We start from the raw sequence: 19,385 nt of genomic DNA, 5'->3' as shown, positions 1-19,385 counted from the left end.
AAAAAAATCTTTTATAGCTATTAAAATATATCTTCATATCCGCTGAAGATTCATTGCTGCATGGCACTGTGCATGACGTTTTACTAAATACATATGATTTCAATTTTTATTATAGTATACGTTCTAACGTGAAATGTTGCCATCAATTATATTCTTGCAATGAATTACTTTATACTGTATATATATACCCGGTATATCAATATTATACATGCATTCTAAAAGGCATGCTAGCATGTATTACCGTTATTACCGTTTTGCTTAATTCACATAGATTTTATAAAACCATTTAATGTATTACTCACCAATATCAAAGCTTCTTCTTTGAGCAACAAGCGAACACACTTCAAAATAAGTTAATTCATCATCTCTGACACCAGTGTTCACCTACCACCTGAAAGATTTACGGCCGGTTCAAAGAGATAATCTAAAACAGACCCTTCAAAAATAAATATTGATTGCTAGCAGGGAGGGTTGGTGCATCATGATAATGATAAACATTTTACGTCATTTCTTACACCTACATTCCCCTCGGTCTGTTTTTGCAACGCATCCTAGAAGTACATATGGTTACATTTTACTCTTAAAACCTTTATGCTTAAAGAATTTCGGAGGGGGGGGGGGTGCCTCCTCGGACCCCAACCCCTACCCCTTCGAAATTATTATTCCCTCCAAGAGGAGTTCTATGAAATGAAACATTCCCCACCTTTATAATAACTTTATCAGGAAAAACGGGATAGATTCTTATTTTACTCCTATATTGAGCAATCATATCGTATGGTTTGAGATGTGGATTTTATTGTGATCAACTATACCTTTTGAAAGAAATATATAACTGACATTTTAGGTGTTGAGATAGTTTAGAGAAGTGTAGGAGAAAAACTCGTTAATTATACTTTTGAGGAATTCGATTAAAATTTCAGCGTATGAAAATATTATTGTTAAATACACCCTGTACTTAGTAAATAGATAAAACAGAGTTTTTAACTAAGGAGTTATTTAGTTTTATTGTATAACCAAGCTCGTTGGATCATGATTTTTTTAATTATAGAGGTGAATGAATGCATGCTATAACGTACTCCTCTTCGTACCAACCAACCTATAAACAATGATTAAATTGCCCAGAAAATATTTAGAAGTATTGCCAACTTAAACATTAAATTCCAAGCAAAACTGAAACAAGACAAGATATCAATTTGTCATAGTTTCCAGGCCCGTAGGAAGCAATTTCAGTGTGTTTTTGTGTTTCGGGGGGGGGGGGGGGGGGCACTATCAATTACCGAAAATTCCTTGACCAGCAAAAAATTAAGAAAAGGGGAAAAAGGGGGGTATCAGACTTTTATTGAGGGGGGGGGGGGTTAGGGGAGCATACAGTACCTGTGTTTCTGTATGTACCTGTGTTTCTGTATTTTGAATGGAAGATGCTTTGGTGATAGTTCAGGCAATTTTACCTGTCTAAAGTCTTATGGATGTAGTGTAGTTGATTATGTGCTTGTTTCACAAAGTCTATTTCATGATATTCTTTATATGGGTGTATCAGATTTTAAAGCAAATTTTTCTGATTGCCACTGTAAACTTTCTTTTAAGATTTTAGCATCCTTTGATAATGATTATATGAATAATGAGTCTCTATTACATGATTTTCCTTTGCGTTATGTATGGAATGCAAACAATGCACTAAATTTTCAAGAGACTTTTGCACATCCTGTAATACAAAAGGAAATGAGACAGTTCTTAGATGAAGAAATCCCTCTAGACAATTTTGGAATAAATAATGCCACTAACAAAATACATATGATTTATGATAAAGTTTGTATAGCTTCATTACAGAAAAAGAAGAAATTTAAAATGAAAACGCAAAACAAGAAATGGTTTGATCAAGACTTATTGAAAATGAAAAAACTTGTTCAAAATAAAGCATTAACACTGTCTCGCTTCCCTAAAGATCCAAAAGTGCGAGGTTCCTTTTTTAAATTAAACAAACAATATTCAAAACTAAGGAAAAAAAAGAGAAGAGAATTTAAACAAAACATTTTAAACCAGCTTGATGATTTAGAGTCTAATAATCCTAAGGAATACTGGTCCTTAATGAACCAGTTGCGGAATGAAAAAAGAGATGATCAAAACTGCATCGAGGGTGATACTTGGTTCCAATATTTTTCAGATCTTACTTCTGTTTCAGACAAAATGAAAAAAAAACTAGATGTTTTAGAAGAAAAGTTAAAAGTAATGGAACATAATAATTACAGTTTCTCTATGATAGACAAAAAAAATTACAAACACAGAATTACAAGAAGCATTTTCTAAGCTTAAGATGAAAAAAAACACCTGGATTAGACAATATCTCAAATGAAATGCTTAAAGCATCACAACATTTCATCAATCCTTGCTTGTTAATAACCATTCTCTGTAACCACTTAAACTTCGTTGCCACGCATGGTCGCCGATTTTGATGAAACTTCACCCATGCTTACTACTTGACACCAGAAACAAATATCAAACAAAATTTCGTTGCTAAGTGTCTCGGTTGCTATGGCAACAGCCGGAAAAGTTTGTAAAATCGAGATTTTCAGCCACTTTAAATCTTGACTGTGGCTTAATAAAAACTAGAAAAGGCAAACAAACCATTCTCACAAAAACATGACACCTTGATGTTACTTATACTGTAAAGAAACTGTTTAGAATATATCTCTAAGTAAGTGGTAACCAACGGTACATTTGGAATACATTTAAAATGCTGAAATATGCTGAAAAACACTCCGTATTCACTAATGGTAGGTGTTACATGCTCAAACTCAATCAACGACTTAAGAAAAACAATGAAAATGTTTGACCTTAAGTATATAAGTATAAGCAATATTATTCTATAAATAACTTTTATGGTTGCCATGGTAACACAGAGTAACCATGCAAAACCAGTAACTAAGATTGGGTTAATGCTACTTTCTTGAGGAAAAACATGAAAATTCAAGACTGGCAAATATGCATCCTTAGGGCCTTGCAACAGCAAAACCATAAGAAATATTGGGTATAATTGCTACTTTGCAGTGTTACCATGGAAACAAAGTACCAGTGCTTAAAAGTGAATTATTATTCGCTGCATTAAGAATTAAACTGCCATATAATCAAGAAACAAATTAAAGGACTCAGCTTGAATAGTACTTCTCTGTTAGAACTGAAGTTGAATATCATATATTGATAAAACTTGACGATAAAACAACACTGTTGCTATGGTTACCAAGAAGGGAAAATGTTCGATTTTGTGAACTTTATATCAATATTAAACCCTGTGTGCCAGCTTCTTGCATCCAGTTGGAGATTGGATGATAGTCCAAATTAAAAGTCAGGTTAGCTATTAATAAATATCAATCATAAAAGTTTTGGGAATCTACATTTGAGGGTACGTATCCAGGGTAATAAAATATTTTTCAGATTTTTAAGCATATTTTTTCTGCTTATTTCCATAGCAACGCTCTATTTAAAGAATCCGATCTGAATTTTTTTAAATGGGAAAATAAGGACCACACCAACATCTTTAAAAATTGATCATTAGTTATGAGGAAATGTGCTTTCTTAAAAGATAGGATCAGATTTAAACATACAGAGTGTAAATTTGAAGGCTCTCTGTTGTATAAAAACCTTGGCAACCATTGCCAATCAAACTGAAATATCATAATTTGTTCTTGGTATATGTTTCAAGGCTCTTTTCTCTGTTATTTGATCACATTTAATCCTATAATTGCTTTTTATATTTACGTGTATGACTTTATAAAATTCAATGAATATTTTTTTTACTTTTTAATAATTTGTTACCATAGTAACGTATGTAATAGTTGATTTACCAAAAATGTTTATCATGCATTTGAGGCAATAGGCCTTCAACTTTTGGAAACAGTCATTGCCAATTGTTTGCTTTGCCGCAAATGTTAATTATGGGGCTCTAAACATGGTAAAAAATGTCATTTTTCAAACTTTTAGACATGTTGCCATGGTAACTATAACACATAGCAACCAATTTTTGCCTGATTTTAGTTTAGAGTATCAAATACTTTTATCATGGAGAGTTTGGAGAAATTCTGAGACTATGCGTGCCAAAGCTCCTATGTAAAATTTCAAGTCATTACAGAGAATGGCTCTTAAAACTGTTTAATGCTGTATTTACATCTGGAGAGTATCCTTCAAAATGGTCAGAAAGTTTTATTTGTCCTCTATTCAAATCTGATGATCCAAATAAGCCAGAAAATTTCAGAGGCATAGCTATTAACAATAGTATTGGAAAATTATTTAACTTAATATTGAATAATAGACTTGACAATTTTTTGCTGGAAAATGATACTATTCATAAATCACAGATAGGGTTCTCCAAGAAATCTCGCACTTCAGATCATATATTTGTGTTAAAATGTTTACTCAACAAATATCTCAAGACTGGTGATAAGAAATTATATGCTTGTTTTGTTGATTTTCGAAAGGCTTTTGATAAAGTTATTCATGTTGGCATTATGTATAAACTGCAATCAAAGGATATAAATGGATATTTTTACAGAATTTTAAAATCTATGTATAAGAATGATAGATTATGTGTGAAAGTAAATGATAAAATGACAGATTTTTTCACATCTGGGGTTGGGGTCAGACAAGGGGATGTCCTTAGTCCAAATTTGTTTAAACTCTTTATAAATGACCTCCCAAGTATTTTGGATCATAATTCTGTTTCTGTTACTCTAGATAAAGAAATGATTTCATGTCTCCTGTATGCAGATGACCTTGTTTTATTGTCCAATTCAAAATCAGATCTTCAATGTAAACTCAATCTTCTCCATGATTACTGTAGTGAGTGGTGTCTAGAAGTAAACATAAAAAAAACAAAGGTAATAATTTTCAATAACTCTGGTAAATTACTGAAGGAAGCATTCCAACTTGGTAATGACATTATAGAATGTGTAAAACAATATAAATATTTAGGGATAACTCTTGAAAACAATGGAAAGTTTACTGAAGCCAAAAAACAACTGTATCAGAAAAGTTTAAAGGCATGCTTTAAATTCTATAGGGATGTGAAAAATGCTAACCCCTCCTTAAAAACATTTTTACATATATTTGATCACTGTATTAAACCTATAGCTTTATATGGCTGTGAGAACTGGAGCATTATTAATGTTACTCCAAAAAGGAAAAATTCCCTCTTTTTGATATATTTAAAGATTGGGAAGTTGAAAAACTCAATATGAAATTCTGTAAATACATTATGGGTGTATCTAAATCTTGTACAAATGTAGGAATCTATTCTGAACTAGGGAGGTACCCATTATATATAGACATGTTAAAGCAAATATTCATGTATTGGTATAGACTAGAACATACATCATCTAACCTACTGAAAGCAGCTCTCAATGAGTGCAAATCAAACATCATCAACAGTGATTGGTACTCCAGTATATTATTCTACAGTGAAAAACTTAATATTAATTTGTCCCTTTGTAAAAAACTAAGTGAAAACAAATTTAAATTGTACATGAAAAGACAACTCAGTAATAGTTTTTTAAACATTTGGAACAATATTCGTACCAATTATTTGGAAGGCTTTGGTAAATTAAATACATATTTTAAGTATAAAAGGTCTTTTTATTTTGAAAAATACTTGAATATGAAAAACCGAGACAATCGGGTAATTCTCACAAAATTCAGAATTAGTAATCATTGTTTAAGGGTGGAAACGGGTAGATATGAAAGGAAAATTAATAAATGTGGTAAAAATGAAATTCTTCCTAGGTGTGAGAGAATCTGTCGTTACTGCACCTTAAGTCCAGCTGAGGATGAATTGCATTTTTTGCTAGAATGTCCACTTTATAATGACTCAAGAAGAGAATTTTTACATAAAATCTTTAAAACCTTTCCTAATTTGATACTGCTTAACACACTGTAACAATGTTGACCTGTTTACATGGATTATGTCAAATGAAGATTCTGAGTTTGTTGTTTTATTATGCCAACTTTTAAATGCAAATTTTAATAAGAGAAAACAACATAGTTCAAATAGGCAAATTGCAGATTTATACATAGGCCACTTATAATGTACATTTTACACATCCTAAAAGAAGATAACTAACTCTCTGTTCATTATACAATGTTTGTTTTGTTCTGTTTTGTATATGTATAACTGTGATGATTTTGGACACTGTTCTGTATGCTCCACTGTGGGCCCAAATTGGTTGAATAAATATTCTAATATTCTAATATATTCTAATATTCTGTATGTATGCTATATATCGGAAAAATTATGGGGGGGGGGGGGTCGCCAGGTGGATATTGCCAAGGTCAACTCAATTTTGGTCAAAATCCTCAAGAAATAACGGATCTGTTTTGCAGAGAAGGAAAGAAATAGTACATATCAAATTATCGATAGATACTTTATACCGCGTGTGTAAACGTACGAAAACCCAATAGACTCATTTTCCTAGGTTTGAAAAAAAAAAATTTCGCGTTATAACGCGAAACTTTCGCGAAATAACGCGTAATTTTCGCGAAATAACGCGTAATTTTCGCGATATAACGCGAATTTTTCGCGATATAATGTGTAACTTTCGCATTACAACGCGAAACTTTCGCGAATAAACGCGAAACTCTCGCGTTATAAAGCGAAACACTGGCTGTTGAAAATGATGACACTTGCATAAGTCTTAACTTTCTTTTGATTTTGTGATCTAGTTTATTCATTACAATAAAAAGCAAAAGGCTATATTTTGATCCTGGACTACTAGTATCACAAGCTATAATTTTTAGTTTTCTAGCTATTGGATTAAGTGTTTTTCAAAAGTTAAAGTTCAAAATTATGAATTTCGAAAAAAATCAACCCTTTCAGCTGTCTTTTTTACACACTCTATAGAGAATTTGAAATAGAATTGTTAAGATCAAGATCTCAGAAAATTAACAAATAAACTCTTTGTCAATTGTGTCCCACCACATGGGTGAAAATTGGATGGCAGATTTTCATTTGTCTCCGTTAGATTCACTGTAGATATACCGCGTATACATATCGTATTTTGAGGTTGCACCACGTGGTCATTCCATTGCTTACGAAAACATTGACAATTAATTCAAAGTGTAAAAACTCTTTGCTGTATACCTTCATAGTGTAGTTTTGATTTATGACGCTAGCCCACGAACTTTTCAATAACCCCTCGGATATATAAATATTGGAGAAAAACTAAGCAACGTAGACCCCTCCTCTTCCTCCTCGATAAATTTTTAATTAACAATATCCATTTAAATTTGTTATTTGAAAGCATCATATGGCACGTTAAGCTCATAAAATGATACATTAATTGTCCACTCACTTTTAATCTTTGTTTAGAACTACAGGGTATAATTTTTAGTCCAAAATGATGGATTGCTTAATTTACTAGTGGTACAGTTGTAGTGAATGTTACTGATAAAAAAAAAATAACAGCATGAGAAAGGTGTCAAGTGGAGATTTAATTTCTTTAAATAAAATAATCAGTCTAAAGAATTTCTTGAATTTAACAACTGAAAAACATATACAAGAAAGTAAAGAAAATTCTGATGACTAACCTATCCTATTCACGCATCATTTCTCCAGTACATCTTCGAGGAAATGATGTTTTATGAATAAGTTCATGAAAGTTCCCGTCAGCGTTCATATTTTCATTTGTGTGTGAAGATCAAAGTTCCTGAATAACATTACTATATGCATATAATTTTCGCGAAATAACTCGAAACTTTCGCATTATAACGTGTTAATTCGCGAAAGTTACGCGTTATATCGCGACAATATGATTTTTTTAACCAACGAAAATGAGCCCAATGGGCTTTCGTATAAACGTATAACCCTTTCCTCAGAAAAAAATGTTCAATCTAAGTTCAGGAAATTTTCAGATATTTAAGATTCAGAAGCATCCATAGCCATTGTTTTGTGATTTTCTGTAAATATGCTTAACTTAAAGGAAGGAAGGTTTGGTGATTTCGTAAATCATGTATGTCAGAATTAATAATCTTATCTAACCAAACAGATATATACATCCCTGCATGGACAAAATCACCGCATAATAATAGGTCTGTTTTTTTCCAAATCATGACGAGGAGCACAGGCAGATGTGTCCGATCAGCAGGGGATATTCACTCCTTCATGCCACCTGATCCCATCTCTGACGTTTTTGGAGGTCCCTGTTTACTCTGCTATAAAATCCCATTTTGTATTGTTTCAATGGACTTTGAGCTTGACTAATGTTCATTTAATCTTCATATTGCATTACAACAAAATAATTGATAAAGTCCCAGTGTTCATGAATTTGATTTATATGATTCCCTGACTGTCCAAGACTAAAGATTGGATGTAGCATCTGCATGACACATGCATTAGACCAAGCATCAGAAATAAATGTGCAAGATTTCTTTGGAAACCATCTATGATAAGCAGGGAGCATACCACAACCTGGTTTTAATTTAATCGTGGACTTTTTAAGAAAGTGGCAAGATTCTAAACATGAATCAGCCTTTTCATTCCCTGATGCAGCATATGTATACCAACTGGGAATATATTTTCCTGTCACTGAGCATATTAAGTAGCAGTTTCTGTAGTGTGCCAACAAGATGTTTGGAATGACCCCTCCCCATTTGAAACCAGACCATCGCAAGTTATCTCTTAGTGCAAGCCATTACCTATTTCAGCCGAGCATATGAGACAATAAAACGTCTTGTCCAAGAACATAATGCACAATATCCTCCAGAGAGATTTAAATTAGACTTTTTGCTTAATGGGCAAATGGTTATGACCGGTATGAGCCATTTATTACCCCCACTTGTAATGAGATGGAATCAGATCATGGAAAGAAACTGTATACTGTCCTTAACTTTCAGTCCGAATGTCACCCTTTAACCCCCCCCCCTTTTCCCCAATTATTGAGACTTGACACACCTTCCCTTATAAATATGCCCATTTAAACTAGGACAATAATTTGTGCAGTCCTATTTATTCTATATTGAATTATGTGCCAGATATATGCTGTTTTATAACTAATCTATATAGTTCAAATCATTGCTTTTGATAGAAGGAAATATGGAACAACAAAAAGAAGGCACAACAGAATCTTATTTTCAGAAAAAAGAAATTATCAAAGTGAAAAATTCATCAAAATACCCGGTATATCTATAATGACACCCAATAATATTTAAGTGTTTTCAAACAAAGCAGATATTTTGGAAAAAAGGAAATATAATCCCTCACTTGAGTATTAATACTGAGTAAATTGTTTAGAATCAAATCTGCCAAAAATTGTGGACTTGAACTGAACATATCAATCTATTACATACATGCTGCATATATAGATCTAGAGAAACAAAATAACAAAATGATACAATAATGTTTATATTTTATTGAAAAGATATTTATACATCATCAAAATATTTTCAAAAAGGTTTGCCACATTATAATGGTTAAAGACAACCTAATTCTTATTTTTTCAAAAAAAAAAAAAAAAAAAAAAAAATTATTATTGTTACTTCACTATTGAAAATACATTGTTATTCCTATTATTTTCCATAATTATTTAAAAAAAAAAAAACCCATTGTATTCCTATTGTCTTCCATAATTAATTAAACATACTTCTCAGACCTGATTTTTTGTGTTTTGTTTTGAACATTCAAGAAAATAGGATTGCTGAATAAAAGCACTTATCAATGGTTATAAATAAAGAGCTGACTTACCGGTTGACAGATGTCATTACATTAGGAAACCGTCAACAGCTTATAACACAATTCCCAATCAATAACCATTCTAAGGACCAGTAAAAATGACACCGAATCTCCAACGATTAAAGGAAATCAGAACAAAACAGGAACCACTCGGCAAAAAAACTTAAAACCTGTATCAAGGAAAAGTGTTGCTGCCAGGGTGTTTGTGCTTGTCTTTGATTGGAAGAATGAATGGATTGACAATCAAGAGAAGTCGCAATTCCTTTAAAACACTGTTTGCGATTAGTGAGGATATTTATGCCACCCACTTATGTGTTTAATGTAAACAATAGCCATCTGTGACAATTGACAAATCTAGTTTGATACAAATTCTGATGTTAAAACTTACATGAATGATAGGACATAATGTCCTAAAGCTATCCTGATTCTTCTAGGAAAAATATATTTATTTACACATTATACAAAATGTGATTATAAAAAAGCTAATGCATTCAAAGCAAAAAAATTACAAACCAACACATCTGTTACCTGAAATATTACACAATGTAAATAACTTTCTCAATCAATATCTTGGATCTTCGTATTACAAACATTCTTATGTTATCGTATTAGACAACAGTCTGACAATATGTTACAACAAGCATACAAAAATTCCCTTTCTTAAATGTTAAACTACCATTCTGTACATAGCAGTTGAAATGATATATACAAATGATACATGTGCATTAGGGGTCACATTTATGTTGAAAACACATGATTTAATCACTCTCTTCTCCACCAGACCCTCCACCTTCATTTTCACTTCCTTCATTAGAATTTACTGGTGACCTTTGACCTCCAGATCCAGGACTTCCACTTCTAGCAGGGCTTCCTGATCTGGATCTTGACCTTGACCTGGAAGCAGACCTTGAACGTGACCTGGCAGGTGATCCACTCCCGCTCCTTGCAGGGGATCCACTCCCACTTCTTGCTGGAGATCCACTCCTTGACCTACTTCGAGATCTGGATACGGACCTTGATCTTGACCTAGATCCTGATGGTGACCTTGATCTGGAACGAGATCCTGACCTTGACCTGGAGCGGGAACCTGATTTTCTGCTGGCACCAGATTCACTTCCTGACCTTCTTCTTGACCCAGACCTACTTCTAGATGGGCTTCTTGAACCTGACCTGCTTCGAGATCTTGACCTTGACCCAGATTTTCTACTGCCAGCATCGCTTTCGCTGTCCGACATTATCCTCCTTCTTTTGCCAACACCTTCTGCACCTTCATCCTCACTTCCACTGCTTGCCCTGCAAAGAAAATCAAATCTTCTAAGGAGAGATCAGAAAAAAACCCACAAAAAATCAATAGTCCAGAAAAAGGAATTCTTGGTTGATATCTTTAAAACCTGTTAGTTTCTTCCACATTGGTTGACAGTCTGTCAAATTAAGTATATACAGTGGCTGGAACGTTATTGTTGACAACTTACACGAACGATCACGTTACACGCACGATTCCGCACGATTAACGCACGATTAAACCTGATACACGAACGATCTTTCACGTTCACGATTCTACACGTTACACGATCTTACACGATTGCTAACGCAAACGCACGATTCTTCACGCAAAATAGTTCAAATTATTTAGGATATATTTCCAAAACGAAATAAGGCTTTATATTGATTTTAGATTCAAAGAATTATCAATAAATATATTATATCATCGACTTTTAAAAAAAAAAAAAAACAGAAATAGGTATTTCTGGTACTAAATACATGTAAGATTTTTACTATTATTTTAGATAATAAATAATTATTTAGATAATTATCCGACATAAGAAAACGGATGTTTTTGTTCTATCAGAAGATAGTAGTGGGTGGACCGTAAAATTTGATTGAATTGGATTTCATAATATCAGGGACCTATATACTAGTATATAGGTCCCTGATAATATGTAGAATGGGGGATACGATTGGGAAAAAAATGGCAGCATGGAATGACTTAACTTAAAAGTTATATCTATATGTTTTCATTACTTCAAAATGTTTATGAATCTCTAAAACATGAAAAAAACGACATTGCAAATTATTGTTTTACTTGAAAAATTAATTGAAAGTAAGCTACAGAGATAAATACTGTTAAACAAAACCCGAAAATCATGTGCGTGACGTGCATGTATATTCGCCGACTAAACATTTATGTTAGCTTTGAAAAATATTTATTTATTTGTAAAAATATTTTTTTTTGGATTATTTGAAAAATAAAAAAAAAATCTTACCACAATTAGCAGCAAACAAGAATGATCTTCAGAAAAATATAGTAAAACATCTTACGGTATATCACAGTAAGTCACGCTATTTGACGAGAACATAATATTGTACGACTTACTATATTGCATGTTTACAAGCAATAGTTAGTTCGTTCCGCATTCAATTATGTAAACTGCGCTTTATTTCTTTTTATGTGGATTAAAAAATAAAATATAAACGAAATAATTGTTTCACAGATAACATTCCGATAAAAACTAACAAAACGAAATTTACACGTTTCTAAACGCACGTTCACGCACGATTAAAACCGCAAACGATTGACTCTGTTACACGCACGATCTTGCACGTTACACGAACGATTGCGCACGATGCACGAACGATTCTACACGATTGGTTTGTCAACAATAACGTTCCAGCCACTGTATCTAGCATCTTTTACATTGATTTTGCAAAGAAATTATCTTTCTACAAGAAAAATAGAATAATGAAATGAATTGAATGCCTAGTTATTGATATAGTGTTTTATTTTTCAGCTTATATGTTTTCTATTAAAAGCTATGCTAAGTTCATGAATGATAGGTTGATGCTAAACAGAAGGAAAAACAAACTTTGCACTAAAAGATTTTTTTAGGCTAATAGATGAATAAACACTGTTAGAAATAACATAAAAATAACACAAAATCATATCTGTTCTTAATTATATATGCATGTATTCCTAGTTAACCAGCTATCATGTACCCATATATAATAGCCCAGGGACAAAGAAAATAATCTGCATGAATATTGACTAAATCAAAACCAATCATTGTACTTTATATGAACAACTTTTGGAGAAAAAAATCTCATAAAACCAGGGGTACTCTGGGCATTTAATTCCAATCTTGGCAAGCAGAATCATTCCAGATGAACCTAAAAATCTAGCAATTGTAAGGTTTCTGTAATGCGGCCATTGTCTTGAGATCGTGGAAACTTGTTTTGTTTCCAGCTTTATTATTGATTACTGTGACAAATAATGGCCGGCATCATCACTCCTGGGTTTCTAAGCTTGTGGTCAACTTGTATTGCCTCATTAAGAGACTGTTAAAGATGTCTTCCACAACGATGTCTGACTTCACAGATATAATACTCTTAGCCCACTAGCCATATTGCTTATAATCAATATCTCTGGTAAAGGCCCTGTAATTGTTTTCAACAGAAATTCTTCTGTCTTTTGCTATTTTATTAATTCCAACATGACAAGGATACATTGGGCTTAGACATCTCTGCTTTAAACATTGTTTCAAAACATTCATGTCTGTTGCAATTACAATTAATGGATGCAATGCAATTGCATTAGTATCATGTTTTTCATTCACTAAGAGAAGAAGACACATTTTGCAGACAATTCTCCTCCCTGATAATTATACCACAAATACTTCAGGCAAATTTATTTTTGCTATGTTACATTTTTTTCTTCCTTTTTTCTGTCCCCCCCCCCTAATTTATTTATTCTAATTTTGATTTTTTTTAATCCATAATTAGTATTTGCTGTCCACACCTTGTATTCATGTGTCACAAGAAAAGCTGAACAAACTAATATCCTCACTAAATGCTTCCAACTTATCTCCCTCAACGATGGCAATGTTACTCTAATGATACATTTGTTAGGTACTTGAATTGAATCCATTCCACTTAAATGAGACCACAATCCTTTTTATGTCAATACATAAATACTCATTACATCACAATGCATTGTTATATTCATCCTTGGAACTGATGTAAATATTCCACTGAGGAGATGCTGATTACTAGTTAAGCTATTAGCTTTGGCAAGCTTATTCTTTAATTTCATCCTTTCTTTCCAAAAAGAAAAAAAATTCCCTAAATACAGCTTCATGTTCATATGTATTATATCTTTTCATTTCTTTGAAAGTTCTGAAAATGAAAGGACTGACAATTTGGAAACCTTGAGGAAATTGGTGACAAACCTTTAAACATAAAAATTTTCACATGTCTAATTTATTATAATAAATTCACAGTAGATGGTCAGAGTTTCCACTTGTCAATTTTCTAGACTTTGCAAGATCAACTTTTGATCTGTTGATATTAAACAGTACAATAAAACTTGGTTATAACGAAGTCACTGGGACTTATTAAATTTCTTCACTCTATCCATTATTCATTATTATAATATCTGTATAAGAAATTCTTTGAATTTATATAGCTGGGAATCCAAGACAACTTCGCTTTAACTAAGAATTCGCAATATCCATGTTCGTACTAAATGAGTTTTACTGTATTTTCAGATACTTACGCGATTTTAAGTTTCTTTCCTCCGTCAGAGTCGGAGTCCTCACTGGAGGAGATGATGGCCTTGGACCTGATTTTACGTCTCTGTTTCTCCGTCAGCCTCTCTGTGGCTTTACTTCTCTTCTTTCCGCGGGACTGCTTCTCTTCATCGGAGTGATCTCCCCTCCCTCGCCTGGTTCTTTGTCTGAAATGAAGGAAACCATTGACTTGATGTAAACAATAACCAACATGGGCATTTTATAAATATTTCCCCCCTTTCTCCATTCAAAGCACATATAAATACTTTCTTTCCACATACTTTTTATCATAATTTTTTTGCATTATATCCTGCATTTTTATAAAATTTTAGTAAGTTGCTTAAGTAATCTGAAAAACAGTGTAACATATTTGACTGCTTAAAGAGTAGATAATTTTGTCTCAAGCAAATCTATCCATTTAAATGTATGGTCAAAATGACTTGCCTGTATTGCTAATTTTTTAAAACTAAAACTTGGACATTTTTACAACAAAAAGTAGAACAATCAAATACAAACAAGGAACTTTTAGGACAGTTTTCTTTAATAAAACAACGGCACCACTGCTCAATCTAATATTGTATTCCAAACCCATATAACCATAAGGAGAAATATTTTGAGGTGCAACATATTGTATAGTACAGGAAAAGGGAGGTCACTTTTTACAAGGCTTCCCCTAAATAGAACGTTTACCTCTTCTTCTTCCTGCGTCCCTCCCTGTCGTCGTTCTCTCCGTCCGATCCTCCCCGCCTCTTCTTCTTCTTCTGCTGCAGAGATCTCTCATCACTGCTGCCCTCCGATATAAAGTCATCAGCATCATCATGCTTCTTACTTTTCTATAATTACAAAGAGTATTAAGCTATTAAAAATAATCTTTTTCCTGTAATAGAAATGATTTTTATTTGTTAATAAAACAGGGATCTGTCCTTGATTTTCTTTCCTTTCAAGTTTTCTGCTAAGTAAAGTTTCTACTAGAAATTACCAGAAGAAGTTTAGGGGCCTAAAAGTTCACTTGAATGTCAAACTGCAGATTATTGAGGAAATTCACGCAGCATATTTTTTCCTTATCATAAACTTTTCATACTTTGTTGCTTTAAATTAATGGCCTGGTTAAAATATTGACCGCCTTTTTCACTGAAAATACCTGAATCAGGTATATAGCCGTGGGGTCAAAAATATGCTTTTTTATAATAAAATTTGCCCTATTTTAATTTTCTTTTTTGTGAATTATGCTCAAAGGTAATTTGCCATGCATTCATTTCTGAGGTGAAAAAAATGATTAGAAACAGAACCCACAAGCTTAAATGGATTTTAAACTACTATTTTACAAAGAAATAACTGTCAATTCTCCAGTGGGAGTTATCTCTCTTATCAGAGGGTTGATAAATCTATATAAATGAGACATGTTTTGGTTTAATAATCCGGCCTCCACCAAAATCTACCCCATCCTACCTTGGATCCTGATTTTCTCGGCTTCTCCTCAGTTTCAGGCTCCAGTAGTGAGATCTTTTTGGCTTTCTCCACAAACTTGGCTCTCTGCTCCATCAACTTCTTGTCCATTTCTTCCTTGATTTTCTGTTTCTCCATCTGTTAAAAGAATATTAAGATACCGTACAGTTCAAACCATACAACTTGTAAGTGGGTTTTGCTTATATATTGCCAAGAATATACCTTTAAAGTCCCTATAATGCAGACTCTTGAGGAAAGATTTTAAAATATATTTCATTTTTTAAAATTTGACAGGAAAAATACATATTAACTATTCAGTTCTAAATGTAACAAACACCAACCAATATTGTGTTACATTTTTATTATAAGCTACACTTTTCAAAGAGTAAAACACCCTTCACTTTTCAAAAAGTAAAACACATTTAAAACATTGATCTGCATGTACCTGTTCTGCCATAAGTTTTTGACGGATTGCCTCCCTTTCCTCTTCTTGCCTTTTTCTCATCTCTCTCTCTGCTTCGTCGATCTTGCGAGCTCGAGCCACGTGGTACTGAGCCTGACTCAGAAGATCCGAGCATTGTCGAGCCTCAGAGGCTGCCTGGTTCAAATCAAACTTCATTCTGTCTCCATGTGTGGAAAGATGGGTGAAGTACCTACAAATAAAATTTTTAAATGTTTGAGCTTATGGGAACATATTTAAAATTCTACACAAGATTTTTTTAAAAAGTTTTACTAAAAATTTATGTAAAATCTATTTTTGAAAAAAAAATTACAATTTACTAATAAACACTGCATAAACTTTCCAAGAGTTTTACCATGTCATTCATTTTAATATATTATTTCAAAATTTCATTTTGATATTCTCTATCAAAAATAAAGAATTAAAACAGTACATGTATTTGAAAAATATTCAGAAAAGATCAAAAATAAAGAGTTTTAAAAAATCACACTAAGTGCAACCCTTTTACTATGATTTTCTATGATTATTATTTATCATACAAGTAATGTACTTGTAAGCATTTAATTTTGTCAGAATACAAGTGCCCTTACTTGATGGCCAGTTCCAGGTCTTTGACAGCACTCAGTACTGTCTTCAGGTTGCTCTTTCTCATCCTTCAGGATAGAGGTGGCCAGCTTCTGTTGTACCAGAGCAATGTTAAACAGCAGCACTGTGTCACTGGGGGAAACATGGCGGGCCTGAAAAACAGAATAAATCTCAGATTCTCAAAAGTTCATATTTTGAGCTAACTACAAATTATTTTGTCCAAAAATTTTTTGCTTTTTACTGCTCTAAAAATTTATTTTAAATGGTTAAATGTACCTTGAGTAGAATATTCTTGCACTCCTTGAGGCGTCCACATTTGTAGTAAGCTCTCGCTAGGTAGACCATTACCTCAGTGTTATGGTATTTGAAGAACTTCTTCAAGCAGTTCTCGTACTGAAACAATTTTATGTCATTGAAATAATTTTCATATTTCATACTTACTGCTGCAAAACTAATGAAGCTAAAGTTTTAAAAATTGAAAGATTTCCTTGCAAACTATATATGATGAGAATTTATTTCATATACATCAAGTAAGCATGCTAAATTATTTTAGATAATAATCAAATATATTACCAATACTATGATAGGATTATTTTTTCTAAAATTTAGACAGATATTGCTATGCTTTGCTACATTTGATTTAATAGAAAAATTATTTTATAATTAATCAGTAGATTCAAAGATCAAAATTTTTAAGATTTAGTAATACCATCTGCACGGCAGCTACGTATTGCCTCTGCTCCACGTAGATATGGGCAATGTTGAGCCAGACGTCACAGAAATCGGCAGTAGCCTCTCGGACCTGGGCAAACACATCTCTCGCCTCGTTGATACAGCCTTTGTGAGCTAGCACACAGCCTGGTGAAATAAAACATCTATTAGACAAAATTTCAAAATACATGTACAAAGAGTGTCAAATTTTGGGATAATTTAGTGGCAGTTTAAAATGGACTAATATGAATATTTTATATTTGAAATCTTTTACATTAATTTGTACTTAAAAATTTTTAACTATATAATCATCTGCACTTTCACACTCTTTTTTCATAATGTTTGTCTCAATTTTTATTATAACATATAAAAAATTAAATATAGCTGTCCAGTCTTAAAAAATAATATAATCAAAATTATATAAGGATATATTGTAATATATTATGAAATGTCAAATTAGCAGGACTTTACTCATGTTATATTTTGTGGATATGCTACAATTTGATATATACAAATTGTCATGAAAACACACGCCTGCACGTGCGCTAAAATCTGATTGTGGCTATATCTCCTTTGATTTTTGAAAATGTTTGATTTATTTTAATGTCATGTTTCTCAAACACTTTGTTATATTTTCTGTGTGGTTATTCAAATTTAAACTTGAAATGGCTATAACTCCCTTGGTTTTCAACCAAACAGGATGGGATTTAGAATATAGATAGATATAAGGGCCTCCTACAAGAAGGAATGGACATCATGCACGTGCACGTGCACGCATTTGGAACGAGTGAAATTAAAAATACAATTGAATGAGTGATTTTTAATACTTTTGGACTAAATGCTTCAATATATGGTATATTTAAATATATAGAAAGTGTAGACAAGATGGTATGATCATTACGCACGTGCATTCACGTGCGAACGCGTGCAATGTGAAAATCTGAATATAATTGGTATCCTTCTGGGAAAACGTTGTTAAAGTCAAAAATGCACAGATGGTGTCTTATTTGATAAGGCTTACAGGGAATATGGCACCAAAAGGGAGTTAGGGAGCGTTTGGGGAACATCTGTAACGGTTCCCGTTACAATTAGCACTAGTTTTTATTATAACATATAAAAAATTAAATATAGCTGTCCACCTTTAAAATTGAAAAAACTGATACTTTCAAAAGTTTGATTTATTTTAATGTCTGTGTTATATTTTCAATTTTTTTGTGGTGTTAAAAATAAACCCAAATATAATTTCTCACAGTCTCTCAACAGCCCCACATATAAAAAAAAAACTTTGAACATCTACTTGGTTTTTTGGGGACTTTACACAGAACCCCTGTACTTGTACTGGTTCACACTGTATAATTAGCCTCCAGATAGTTTTCTCTCTTGATTCCGTAAACAATGAACAGCCATTCTTCATTCACCTCTAATTACGATTACATTATGAATTTCTACTATTTAAATGATCTAGAGGAGATTTCATTGTAACTAAGCGTACAGGGTCACAAAAGCGTTTTACAAATCGCAAGCTGTTGGTAAACATTTACATTTCTAAGGTAAGCACACTTCAAAGTAATAACCCGGGCCGAAACTATGTGAAGCAACCAAGTGCAGATGACTTGTCGAAAAATACTTCATATCGATAGCGGTACAAATCAAGTATCTTCTCCATTGTTCGTAAACGAGTAGGAGGAGCTTCGTTAGCGTTCAATGTTTAAATGAACGTGGCTTCTATTTAATACATATAATTCAATGTGTGGCTTTTTTCCTAAACTTCATTTATGCTAGGAACAAAGTTTCCTGTTGAAATTGGGCTTCTTCATGGGTTACTATGTTAAGGAATGTCAATATTGGGTGTTTTTAAATGTTTCTTTTGATAATGTCTTACTTTTTTTACATAAACGAAATGGAATAATTG

At 32.6% G+C, this 19,385-nt stretch overlaps 1 protein-coding gene across 1 annotated transcript in view; it reads right to left on the bottom strand.

Annotated features, from left to right (window-relative positions):
• Window positions 1–9,569: 9,569 nt before the first annotated feature.
• The window catches only part of LOC134274404 (RNA polymerase-associated protein CTR9 homolog), a 46,034-nt gene continuing 36,218 nt past the window's right edge, over window positions 9,570–19,385 (bottom strand). Inside the window, 9 exon segments of the mRNA XM_062756690.1 lie at window positions 9,570–11,002; window positions 14,259–14,438; window positions 14,962–15,104; window positions 15,721–15,855; window positions 16,163–16,370; window positions 16,768–16,823; window positions 16,825–16,914; window positions 17,039–17,155; window positions 17,472–17,620. Coding sequence (XP_062612674.1) covers window positions 10,468–11,002; window positions 14,259–14,438; window positions 14,962–15,104; window positions 15,721–15,855; window positions 16,163–16,370; window positions 16,768–16,823; window positions 16,825–16,914; window positions 17,039–17,155; window positions 17,472–17,620 — 1,613 coding nt within the window. The 3' untranslated portion in view covers window positions 9,570–10,467.

The sequence above is a fragment of the Saccostrea cucullata genome, unplaced genomic scaffold (assembly GCF_032062105.1).
Source record: "Saccostrea cucullata isolate Sc308-1 unplaced genomic scaffold, CSIRO_AGI_Scuc_v1 ctg796, whole genome shotgun sequence".
Classification (NCBI taxonomy): Eukaryota; Metazoa; Mollusca; class Bivalvia; order Ostreida; family Ostreidae; genus Saccostrea; species Saccostrea cuccullata.
This window is presented reverse-complemented; position numbering and strand designations above follow the sequence as displayed.